Source organism: Dermacentor andersoni, chromosome 1 (assembly GCF_023375885.2).
Source record: "Dermacentor andersoni chromosome 1, qqDerAnde1_hic_scaffold, whole genome shotgun sequence".
Taxonomy (NCBI): domain Eukaryota; kingdom Metazoa; phylum Arthropoda; class Arachnida; order Ixodida; family Ixodidae; genus Dermacentor; species Dermacentor andersoni.
The window spans coordinates 95,965,230-95,977,318 of NC_092814.1; the positions used below are offsets into that span (position 1 = coordinate 95,965,230).

The 12,089-nt window shown below is 47.7% G+C and overlaps 1 protein-coding gene across 1 annotated transcript in view; it reads left to right on the plus strand.

Annotated features, from left to right (window-relative positions):
• Positions 1-12,089, plus strand: part of LOC126543284 (uncharacterized) — a 98,679-nt gene that overhangs the window by 13,867 nt on the left and 72,723 nt on the right. The window contains exons 3-4 of the mRNA XM_055061813.2: positions 9,979-10,409; positions 11,058-11,214. Of these exons, the coding sequence (XP_054917788.1) occupies positions 9,979-10,409; positions 11,058-11,214 (588 nt within the window). The remainder of the gene's footprint in view (positions 1-9,978; positions 10,410-11,057; positions 11,215-12,089) is intronic.

Consider the following 12,089-nt stretch of genomic DNA (forward strand, 5'->3'; position numbering starts at 1 on the left):
ATTTGTTTATTGCCAGGAAGAGCCGTGCGGCACAAGGACGCCTCGAAACACTCTCACAACAGCTTGTTGCTTTCTTGGGAGCCCATTCAGCTGAAAAATAACGCACGCAAGTTCTAAAAATGAAATACCGGGGTTTTACGTGCCAAAACTACGAAGTGCTGAAGCTTTGTTGAATCAATGCGCTGTGAACGGTATTCCACAGGGTGTCCCAAGTAACTTGAACCAAACGCAAAATTGCCGCGCGACTGGCCGCTCGAGGCACTTCGCGTGTATTCGCGGGCTTCTATCACGCTCGGAAAAACTTTTATGTAGCACGTATTGAGCAACAGAAAGCTGTATTGGGAATTTTTCATGTTGGTTTACAATTCTCTCATTGACACTTTTAATCTAATTATAATATGTGAGAAGCTTATTAATTAAGACTAATTATCTAATTAGGCGGAATGCAAAAAATAACCTGAGTATCTCCAAACGACGGCAAACATTACCCTGGTTCTGTCCAGCCACGTGGCATTTGCCTATCTTTAATCTTTGGCTCAAGTTGCGTGGGACGTCCTGCATAATTAAAACGGGCAGTGGCAGGGCAAACATTTTGCTCAAATACAGGTGCCTTGATATTCCAATTGGCCTCTCGCTCTTGTGCATATCACGTAGAGACGGAAGTTTCTTGTACTTCCTCCTCGAGGTACATACGTGCAGCCCACTTGTCGTTGACCAACAACTTTTGCCAGTGGGCGTCGAGCTTTTTTTTTTCTATTTCTTTCTTTCTTTTATTATCTTGTTTGAACCTTCAGCAGGTCAGCCATTAAAAGGATTCTGATTTTCCTCCAAGCAAAGCAGGAGCTCATTAGCGTGACTGGGGGCGCCTGAAATACGAAAAAAAAATGCATGCTAAAGGAGACCGAGTGATTCGGACATTTATGCTCTATCTGAGGATGTCCGATTGGGGTATTTATCTGAAGCGATGTACTTGTGAAAAATTTGAAGAAATGAATGAAGACGCAAATACCTGGTCGCGAAGGTGGCAATGACTTATCGTAAGCATTGGAGAGCAAGTGATGTTGAGATACTTTACATCAATGGCCAGCTGTAATGCTTCAAACTTGCAGACTTTTCCAATTCCACAGCATGTCTTGAGGCTCTCTGCATACGCAAGAATGTCCTGCGCTTTTTGTTCCGATTGAAAATCGCATCTTTTGTGAAGTCACAAAGAATCACAAAGGCTCTCACTTTCTATGTGATACAAAACTGCACCAACTCGATGTCTCCAGTGGCCACAGGTGGCGCAAAAAAGAGCTGACAGCCACGCGCTGAGAGTATCATGTTTTGATCGCTGAGCGCTGTATATATACGTCACTCTTAAGTTTGCACCCTTTGGGGCTTGTGGCCACACAGTAATCATCTATCTTACGTGCTTTTCCTATCTTTACCGCTACGCGCCCGGTACTTGAGGTCACGAGCGGCGTGTGTGCCAGAAGCGTGACAATGGCAAGCATTCTTGTCAGGAAAATAGTAAGTGCAGTTTTCAAGAAAGAAAACGCAAGCAATACACGACGGTTATTGTTTGGGAACAATATGAATCCCAAAAGCTACGAACTTTTGTTACACCGCTCTCAAGGGTAATACTCCGCGCTTATCACATTTACCCATCTACCCTACCGGCACGTGCATGTCACCACTGCTGATGTCACAGAAAGCATCTATCTGTTTTCGAGAAAAATTTAACCGGCGGAATTATTTTGCCTACTTCTATCTATCTATCTATCTATCTATCTATCTATCTATCTATCTATCTATCTATCTATCTATCTATCTATCTATCTATCTATCTATCTATCTATCTATCTATCTATCTATCTATCTATCTATCTATCTATCTATCTATCTATCTATCTATCTATCTATCTATCTATTTATCTAATCTAATCTGGCAGCACAATTTGTCTTCCAGCTAGTGCGATTGGGTATGAGCATGGTCGTGATGCCGTTGTGTTCATTCCAGCTTCGTCATCTGACTGTCGGCATGCCGTCCTCGTCGCGCCTACTATGCCGATCAAGTAGCTTAAAGGCCAAACTACACGTACGCTTGCAGGCGCGCAAAAGCTCGCACCCGCGACCTTGCGTTTACCGCGCCTCGTGAGGTATGGCGGCTTGAATCTACAAGATGTGCGCCAGCGCGCGCCCATTTTGGCTCACTATTTTCGCCTTGCTAGACATTTTGTATTTTTGTGAGACAACACCGATATTTGTCTGGAGGAGATATCCGTGCTCGTGCCGCGCTGCAACGCGTACTATCTGCCCCGCATCATCTCCGCAGGCGCTAGCTTCCCTGCGCCGACACGCGTACAGGTAGTTTGGCCGTTGTTTTGGACCACTAGGTATGTGCTCGTGGTCGTTCTGTTGTCGTCATTCTAGCTTCGTGATTCAACTATCGTAATGATGGGGGCCGAGACGCCGTCGTTATCTATGCACCATATACCGTCGTGGTCATTTCATCGTCGTCATTCCAGCTTCGTCATTCCAGCTTCGTCATTTGACTCGTCATGCCATCGTCTTCACGCTTTCTACGCTATGTGCCCATCGTCGTGATGCTGTCGTAGTCTTAGAACGATAGAAAGCTGAGCTAGTTGGTAAGAATTCATATATGCAAAAAAGGGGGTAAGGCGTGCAGACATGGACACAAGTGACAAAGGGTGTAAACTTTTCTTGCACTCTACACTCTTAAGCAAAATCACACCCTTTTGCCACACAACGATTATCGTCATCTGTCTTATCCGTATTTCCTTTATTTAAAGCCTGTTTCACATGATGCGATTTTCTTCGCACCGGAAGTGCGATTTCCGTCGTTTGCGACAAACATCGCAGTCGCAGTGCCGACTCCCCGATTTTCGGCAGCGACCAACCGGTTGGTCGCGGCGAGCCCGCACCTCCTATAGTAACGAACAGCGTATATGCGTTATCAGCATGACATAGCATTCCCGACAGGAAAGTAGCGGGCGCGGCGTTTTCAAGAAAGGAAACGCAAGCAAGGCAGATGACGATTATTGTTGTGCGGCAAATATACACTCAAAAGGGTGTAAACTTTTCTTAGAGTGAACGATAATCATCATCTGTCTTTTTCGCATTTCCTTTCTTTAACGCTGCGGGCCCGGTACTTCCAAGTCACGAACGACATGCGCGTTATCAGCATGATAGATCATTCTCGACAGGAAAGTAACGAGTGCAGCGTTTTGAAGAAAAGAAATGCGTGCGAGACAGATGATTATTGTTGTGTGGCAAATATACACCCCAAAGGGTGTAAACATTTCTTACACTCACTCTTAGAAAAATGTAGACCCTTTGGGGCGTATCTTGTCCCACAACAATAATCGTCATCTGTCTTGCTCGCGTTTCCTTTCTTTAACGCTGCGAGCCCGGTACTTCCCAGTCACGAACGACATGCGCGTTATCAGCATGGCATAGCATTCCCGACAGGAAAGTAGCGGGCGCGACGTTTTCAAGAAAGGAAACGCAAGCAAGGCAGATGACGATTATTGTTGTGGGACAAATATACACCCCAAAGGGTGCAACCGTTTTAAGAGTGCTCTAAAAACAGTTGTATCCTTTGGGGTGTATATTTGCCACACAACAGTAATCGTCATCTGTCTTGTCCGCATTTCCTTTCTTTAACGCGGCGAGCCTGGTACTTTCCAGTAACGAACGGCATGCGCGTTATCAGCATGACATTGCATTACCGACAGAAAAGTAACGAGCGAAGCGTTTTGAAGAAAGGAAATGCGGGCAAGACAGATGACGATTATTGTTTTGTGGCAAATATACACTCCAAAGGGTGTAAACTTTTTTTAGAGTGAAGAGTGCAGCCCCCATTGCGGCTCCCATAGAGTTTCTCACCATAACACCTAGGGGGAAATCTGGCGCCACCGTCTATGGGAGTTTCCTAAGGGGCGCTGTGCTGTCATGGGAATCACAGTGGCTGTGTTCCAATACTCACCGTAGACGGCAAAGTAGACGGTTAAGCGGAAAGCGGCCTCCTTAAGTTTAGTTCCAGTTCTCACAAAGACGTCAAAGTAGACAGCTTCGTGAAGCCAGTATCGAAGTGAAAAACAATACAGGCTATTTTCCTGTCCAGAGAAGATGGCAGCTGAGCAGGATCCTTGGAAACTCGACGGGAAGGTCGTCTGCGCACAAGAAAACGTAGACACGTTTTTCCTATGCCACGTCACATTGTGTTTTTCATAAGTTCGCAACGCAAATACTTAAAACACAGAAATGTGTACTTTTGTCAGCTTTTTTTTTTTTTTGTCGCCGCGAGGTGGCGTCAGATCGCAGAAGCGTCTTCCAGATGGTTCTACCGTTAGAACCGTGTTCCATTACTTCGCATTGAAGCTGTCTCGGCTGTCTCATTGGCTGTCTACGTAAACTCTCCGATGCTGGCCAGAATTGGAACACACCCAGTATAGTGTCTGCGAGTTTTGTGTTGTAAGAGGCTTCGTCTAAAATGTGGTCATGGCTACATAAAAAACGCGTTCTCAAAGGGACTGACAACCGATTTTTAAGGACCTCGTTTTTTATGCCGCAACGCAAAGCTCACCTTCGGTAGTGTTTACATCTGCAACGGTTATTTTCAGAAGCGCGTGGATATTTAGTAAGCAGAATTTTTCAATCTGAGCAGCCTCTAAAAACGTATGAGTCCCTCCTCCAGCAACGCTGAGAAGTGAGGGTGATGTCGATACGCCTCGTAAGTTGTGAAAGCCGCCCATCCTTTCGCTTTCGCAGGAGTGAGTAACTGTGGTTACCCACCTACGTTTTGACCTTTTCAAACACTTTTGAATATAAAAGGCTGCTGCAATAAGTTTTCGTTGTTGTAAAGACATTGCTTATATTTGTACCGCGTTTTCCCCCAAGTACACGCCTACGTCATGGCTGGCTGGCCCCCGTCGTCGTTGTTCTGTTGATAGACAAGCCAAGCCAACTGATTGAAAACGAAGGCGAAGGCAATGCCACTTTTCTGCTCACTACAAACGAAGGCTTATCTGCACAATGTAATTCAGGAAAAACTTATAACAAAAAGTATATACTGCATTTCAATACTAATAAAGGGACCAGGAACCCCGTATACTAGAAGGTCACATGGTGGAGCTCTTATGCAGCTTCATGTTTTTGCCGCGTGGGGCGCCAAAGGTAGTTTTTCTTGACTTTTAGTGATGAATTAAAAATATAGATCCACGTTTAATGGGAAAAACATGGCTCGTTTGAGCCACTACGATAGGGAATCATTCCATCAGCGGTGTTATCTCGATTCATGTTCTGAGCGGTTTTGTGATCCTTTGAAGTAAAATCTCCATAAAAGGTTTTCATTCACTCATATTACATCTTCCCATGAAGTTTACTCACCCACAATGCATAACCAAGTGAAGAAAAGCAAAAGCAGACAACAAGCTGTTCCAGAGCAAGCGCGAATCTTGTCGGTCCTCCAATTTTAGCGGCCCGCTGATGCTTTTTACGTTTCAGATAATTTTACATGCAGTAACAGCTTCTCATAATTAAACAAAACATGTTTTTGTGTTATAATAAACAAACGTAGAAAGCTGTTTTAGCTTTTAGTCGAAAATGAATCATTTTGACGGACGGAACGGTGCTTGCCCGACGCGTCTTTAAGGTGCCCAGGGCCGAATCTTATAACGGTTCGGTTGGGGAGCCGTTTGTTTGGCCTCACCTGATTGGCCAAAATTTTGGTTACGTCACAAGTCGTCAGAGGCAGCGGGGCGGGAATGCAATTTATGAATACGTCACGCATCTGTCAATCATCTTCAAAGCGAGCCAGTCGTAGGAACCGGCGAAGGGGTAGTCCGCTTTGGGTTCCGTTGCTGTGGCTTGGCTGTTGGCTTGCGACCCTGGGCGCGGGCGCGCGAGCGTTGGTTGCTTCGGAGGCTATTACTTGCCTTCGTCCTCTGCTTGGCATTGCTCTTTCGGTGTCGACCACGGCTGGAAGTGCGATACGCGTTCGAAGAAGTGAGTTGCACCGCCCTTGCTGGCTTTCTAGTAGACCTTTTTCAGGCTACGCTAGCAAATGGAGGAGACTCGGGTGCAAACGTACCAGTGGTCATTCCACGCAGAGGAAGGAATATTGCGCGCTGCGGTTCATCGCCACCGGCCTGCAGCGCCCAGAGGTCGATCGGACGCGAAGCATTAATCGGAATGGCCTAGATCTCTGCTGCCGACACTGTCCACAAAGTTGCCCTCGCAGTTACTGTGTTGGCCGGTAGAAGGGCTGGGTCAGCTTTCCCGTGACCTTCGCTTCAAAGCCAATGCCAAGGAGATATTTGCATGGTGAGATCGAATTCCCAGTGCTATCGCCAGCGTGAATAGCTTGCAGATCGCCGTTCAGCAATGAGAAGAGTTCAACCTAGGCTGGTTCAGCGCTTCCTTCGTTCGGCAGATAAAACTATACAGTCAGGACGGGAAGATATTGTGGAGATCTCTTATATGGCTACCCTTTTTTCTCTAGTTCGGGAGTGCCGCACTTTGTTCCTCAATTTGACAGCACAGCGCGCACCGTCAGAACATCGCTCTTCGATTTTACTTCGCGCAGGCAATGCAGGGCCCGTATATCGTGATGTTCATTTCAAGTTCCATTGCTTCTATCACGCAACGCGCCGTAGGGCAGATCGCAGGGAAAGCGGCAGCGCGGCGGCGAGCAAGTCATGTCCGAGCCGATGACGAAGGGTGAAAAAAAGAAGGAAAATTGATATAGTCGGCTAGTAAAGGTGTCCCTAAGAACCAGTTCATGGTTTTGTCGCTCTCGCTACTTAAAGGGACACTAAAGGTTACTATTAAGTCGACGTGGACTGTTTAAATACCATCCCAGAAACCTCGAAACGCTTGTTTCGTGCCAAGGAGAGACTTACTTTAAGAGAAAATGCGTTCTGAAGCGTCCGCGTACCTCTAGCGCAGTTCAAATCGCCCGCCCTCCGATCGAGGAGTACTGACATCATGGTCTCATAGTGACGTTGCGCCATCGGTGAGTAGAACGGCGTCCACAGACGGCACTACGTCTTTTCTGCGCAAAACGCAAACGCGCGGCCAGAAAAAGAGCCAAGACAGAGCCGACAGCAGAGCGAAAGCGGGAGTGAGGTGGCTAGCGGAAGGAGAAACGCGCGACCATAAGCTGGTACTTCATTCTATGACGCAAACTTCGACGTTCGTCGCAATGGACCCTGACAACGACAGATGCTGGCTCGCGATGCTGGGCTCAACTTCAGCGATTTGAGCACTGACGAGCGCGACCTGCTGCTGAGGGCTCGCGCAGCCGGCGTCGTTGCGTTCTACGACGGCGGCCTCGACACCGGCTCTCCGGAGCGGGAAAGCAACGAGGGCTTCCCACGATATCACATGGACGTGGCATTCTCGCTGCTTGTTCCAAATGAAAGTTTCGCGAGCCAGCAGAACCCGCACAGCACGACGCGATAACGAAACTACTGAAACTCCAAAGCGTGCGTGGCGCAGAGTCGAGCGAAAACGAAACCTTTTGACCACCCATACTACTGAAGGGTAACGTCAAAACGTTATTTTTTCTTATGTTGAATTCCAATGGTAGATCGCGAGCGCTCGGCCGGATCACGAACGGAGCGCGTCGCTCCGACTGAGATCGCTCTCATGTGCGCACACCATATCTGCGAAGGGAATGCGTGCGCTCCCGCGGGGGCACTTAGTACACGAAAATCAAGTGAGAGGGCGCTAGGATAAAGAGAGGAACAAGCGCTTGGAAGCGCAACCCACCACCCCATTTCACTGTCCGTGTCAGAAGAATCATCACTCGACTTGGAAATTGTACTGTCTGAGTCGGAGCTGTCTAAAAGCGCGAACAAAATCGCACGGCGCGAAGCTGCGTCCACGTTTCCCATGTCGTCCATAGCTGCCCGCGACCGGAAACAGGCGACCGTGACAGGAAGCAGAGGCGGGTGAAGGAATTACGTCACGAGGACTTCCGGTCAAATCTGCCGATTTCGGTGGAGCAAATATTTTTGCTCCACGGAGCAATCCGGGATCAGCGGCTGGTCCCAATCTGCCATTGGAACACACAGCTCACGCTTCTGCCATTGGAATAGGATTGCTCCATACAGAGCAGAAAAACTTGATCTGGATCTGCCATTGGAATTCAACATTAGAATCGAATAGACGTAGACAAGTAGCATTTTCTTCCGTCTTATAATCGAATGAAATGATATTTTTAATACGGGTAGTTGAGTATTAGTAACACAAATTATGAGGAGTGCTTTCGTCATCGGGCTAGTACCGGAATGTCGCTGGGGGGTCTCAAATCGTGTCATGCATTTACCTCAATTTCTCGGTTACTAAAGCTCTGTTCGCGATTATATTGACGCCTTAGACGTTCTAGAACATTGCTCTACCACTTTAACTTGACTTTGTGGTAACATTTAGTGTCCCTTTAAGAAGTGATGGCAGTGCGTTCCTGTTGCGTGCATCGTGCGAGCTCCTTGTAGCAGACGACATAGCGCTACGCTCTGCCAACTCATTTACGCTTGCGATACCGCCCATCAGCTGAGAATGAAAAAGAATGACATTAATAAATTACTTCTGCATTGCGTAAACGCCCGGCACCACACGTTTATGCGTCAGAACTTGGCGTATAATATTTAATTTATGTTTTACATTTATTTAGCAAGCAGAAACATTCTGCAATTCCTCGATTAGCTCGTCATATAATGACGTACACTTCAGAGGTGGCACCCTCTCATCTATTGGTCGCCTCCTCCCCTTCTTCCACCACCGACTTGGGAGCGGCACATTTAGTGACATAAGCGGCGAAGCGAATGGTTCGTATTCCGAACCGCTATAAGATTCGGCCTCAGGCCAGCTGGCTGTCCGAGAACGATGCCAATCCGAAGTCACAATATACCGGCATTCCCATGTATACATGGATGAAGGAATCTTTTTCCTTCCTCCATGCATATATACCATAGCGCAGCAGCACCAGATTTCCCTCTAGGTAATGTAGTGAGTTGGTGAGAAACTGTATGGCAGCTTCCCTAGACACTAGCGCCACAGTTCCCTCTGTAGTAGGATACAACTTAAAAAAAAAAAACAGCTGAGTGCAACCAAGGCACACGGACCGCGCGGGTTTGTGTTACTCCGCTAACCAATCACAGAACAATGCACAGAAGCAAACGAAGTCGTCGTCATGTGACGTTTTCACAATGGCGTCGTACATGATACCTGCTGTTCTTGTAGTCCTTCCATCGGCGGAAGCGATGAGGTGTGCAACAGTCATGGAAACAGTATATGGAGTCTGAGCATTTCACTCTTCAAATGTCCACGATACAGTTCATTTCATTGCTGACTCCGTCTTAATGATGAAACTTCAATGCCAACTGGAGTGAAACTTGACAGTAAATATTTGGAGCGAAGCAAGCGTTTTATTTCAGTTCAATAAAGAATTACGCTTTCACCATTCCACTATAATAGACGAGGGAAAACGTATAAAATTACGCGCTTATAATTTTAGTTTTGTGGTTACCGCCATATTTAGTTGACAGGGAAGGTTTGAAGTACGAACTATTTGCAGCCTTGCGGAGGAACAGTGGCTGGCGGTTATTAGGGTGTGGGCGGGGCTTCACTGCAGACATGAGTTGTATCCGACTATAGTAATTATTCTATGAAACGCTGTTTTAGCCGATGTAAAGTGGCGTCTTCATAGACGACGGCAGCTTTTTGGGGTGATCCGGCAAGCACAAAGAATGTATGGGAGGGCAGGCTATGATAGCAGTGCCACCAGTGCCACCAGTGCGAAGCGGTGTCACGTGATCTAACGTTCGAGTCAAAGCCGACAGCACTCGCGCGATATCGCCCACATATCTTGCGATGGCGTGCGTGCCTTCTATTGCTTGTGCACATTGTGGCAGCGTTGCAGAGGCAACTGTTATCTGACAGACTATTGCGCTTACCACCGTCGTCTAGGACGGAACGCCGTCAGCGAGCCGGCGAAAGTCGGGCGAAGCGTCCAGGGAACAACGCACGCCCGTTGGTGGTGGACCCCTTGCTTCCATCGAGCACCAAGGGAATCTACCTGAAGCCCGAGCTGTCCTGAGCGAGATGAACAACTGTGTCGACTGCGAACCGATTTCTGAAGTGACTGCAGCGGCTTCGGGCGATCACGAGGACGGCATGATGAACAGAACGTTCACTCCTCGATCCCCGAGTGCCGTCCATACGGGGTCGTCCTGTGTGCCCGAGGAAGGCAGTGCGGAGCTCACCTTCGCTGTAGATGGAACGCCGCTCACAAGCCTGCAAGTTGGAGAACGCGATGACGTCGAACATGCATCGCACGAACAGGGAACAGTGCTGGACATCCCTTCTAACTCTTCCGACACGCTTATTGCTGCTTCTAGGTAAGTTGACTTATCGCAGCTCTTTGGATAGTGCATTTCGTGCAGGCATAGCCCCATAGCGTTGCAGCAACGCCCTACTCGTAGCGTTTCGTAGTACGCGGCAAACGTCGTGAAAAACTTTGCTTGCCGCTGTAATTAATGATTTTACGAAGTCGACTGCTCGTCGCAGCGCCTTGGGTACTGCATTTAGTGCAAGCGTTGCAGTTCGTTAGCGTCGCAATATGTTCCTGCAGTTGTCGCGTTTCGTAGTACGCGGCAAAGGCCGTGAACGACTTTGCTTGCAGCTCTGGCAACCTTTGTTGCCATACGGGGCGTCACGTGACCTCATCACTGCTTGCGCCTGTAACTTGTGTAGCGGAACTTTACATGCAGTTCCTGAGTGCCTTTTAGGGGTGAGTAGTTTTCCTTTTCCCGATAATATAATTGGTTACTAGCGTGGACTGCGTAGCCCTTTTTGCTTTGTTTTATAAACCATTGCGCCCAAACGCGGTCGCTGTTTTGGTGCCGAGCTTCGCGGAAAGGCTCCCATTACCGTGGCTCATTGCGTTGGCGCTGTGACGAGTGTCTTGGTTATGCGGGAGGAGCCTCGCCTCTTTGGGTGGCTAGGCTGCGGTCCTTCGTTTATCACTTGCGGCCCTGGTTTTGCAGGCCCGAGAAGCAATCGTCAAACACCTCTCTTCTCAGCGACGACACAAACAAGAGCGAACTGGATTTGACTTACACCACGGCGAAGGGCTCTCCCTTGGGGGCCACTCATTACTTTGACATCAGCAGCAACGACACTAGCATTGCTGAGTCGGTCGAGGTGAGCAAACATAGCTTCTCTATCTCCTTCGTTTGCCGGTTCCGTACGAGCGCGGTGGGTCATTGATAGAGCGAGCACACAGTGGCTTGTGATAATACGACGGCCGGTGTTAAGCACATCGTGGTTCCGAAATTCGTGGCACCGCTTGTGCCAGCTTTTGCTGTTAGATATTTGCTTTATCGTAACAGCTTGGCTGCTTTCGTAGTGTTCTTGTAGACAAACAAGAGAAAATAGCATAATGAGTTATTATTGCATTAACTCGTGTGCAGGTGCTATATTGCGCCTTTTCTGGTTTAGTATCTGACTCGTATAACTGACGTCATGTAATGGCCAAATGCATGGTAGGTGGCTGTCATTGCTTCGGCTTGAATTCTTTGGTATTGCATATTGAGCCTGTCACCACAAATCTATAGGGTTGCACATAACTGCCCGTCACGGCTTCTCAAGCTGCTTAAATGGTGTTTAGTAGTCCTCACGTGTTTTGCAGAGCTGCCTTTACATAGTGAAAGCATTTGCTGTGTATTCTCCCATGGCATTCATCATGTTGTAATGTGAAAAGCTAGTGTGACACTTTAGTGTGGTCTGTACTGTATACTTTGCCTCCTTTAATTTATTTATTGGTGGGGTTTAATGTCCTGAAACTGGCACATTAGGTTATGAGACACTGTAGTGAGGGAATCTGGATTAATTTTGCAAACTGGTATGTTTGAATGTGCAGCTAATTATATGTGCATTTCACCTCCCTTCATAATTCGACCACTGTGCCCAGGCATAGAATCTGCAACATAGTGCACAGCAGCAGACCACCATAGCCACTGAGCCTCTGTTGGCTCTTGCCTCCTTTCATACACATACAATTACTATTTTTATTGCTT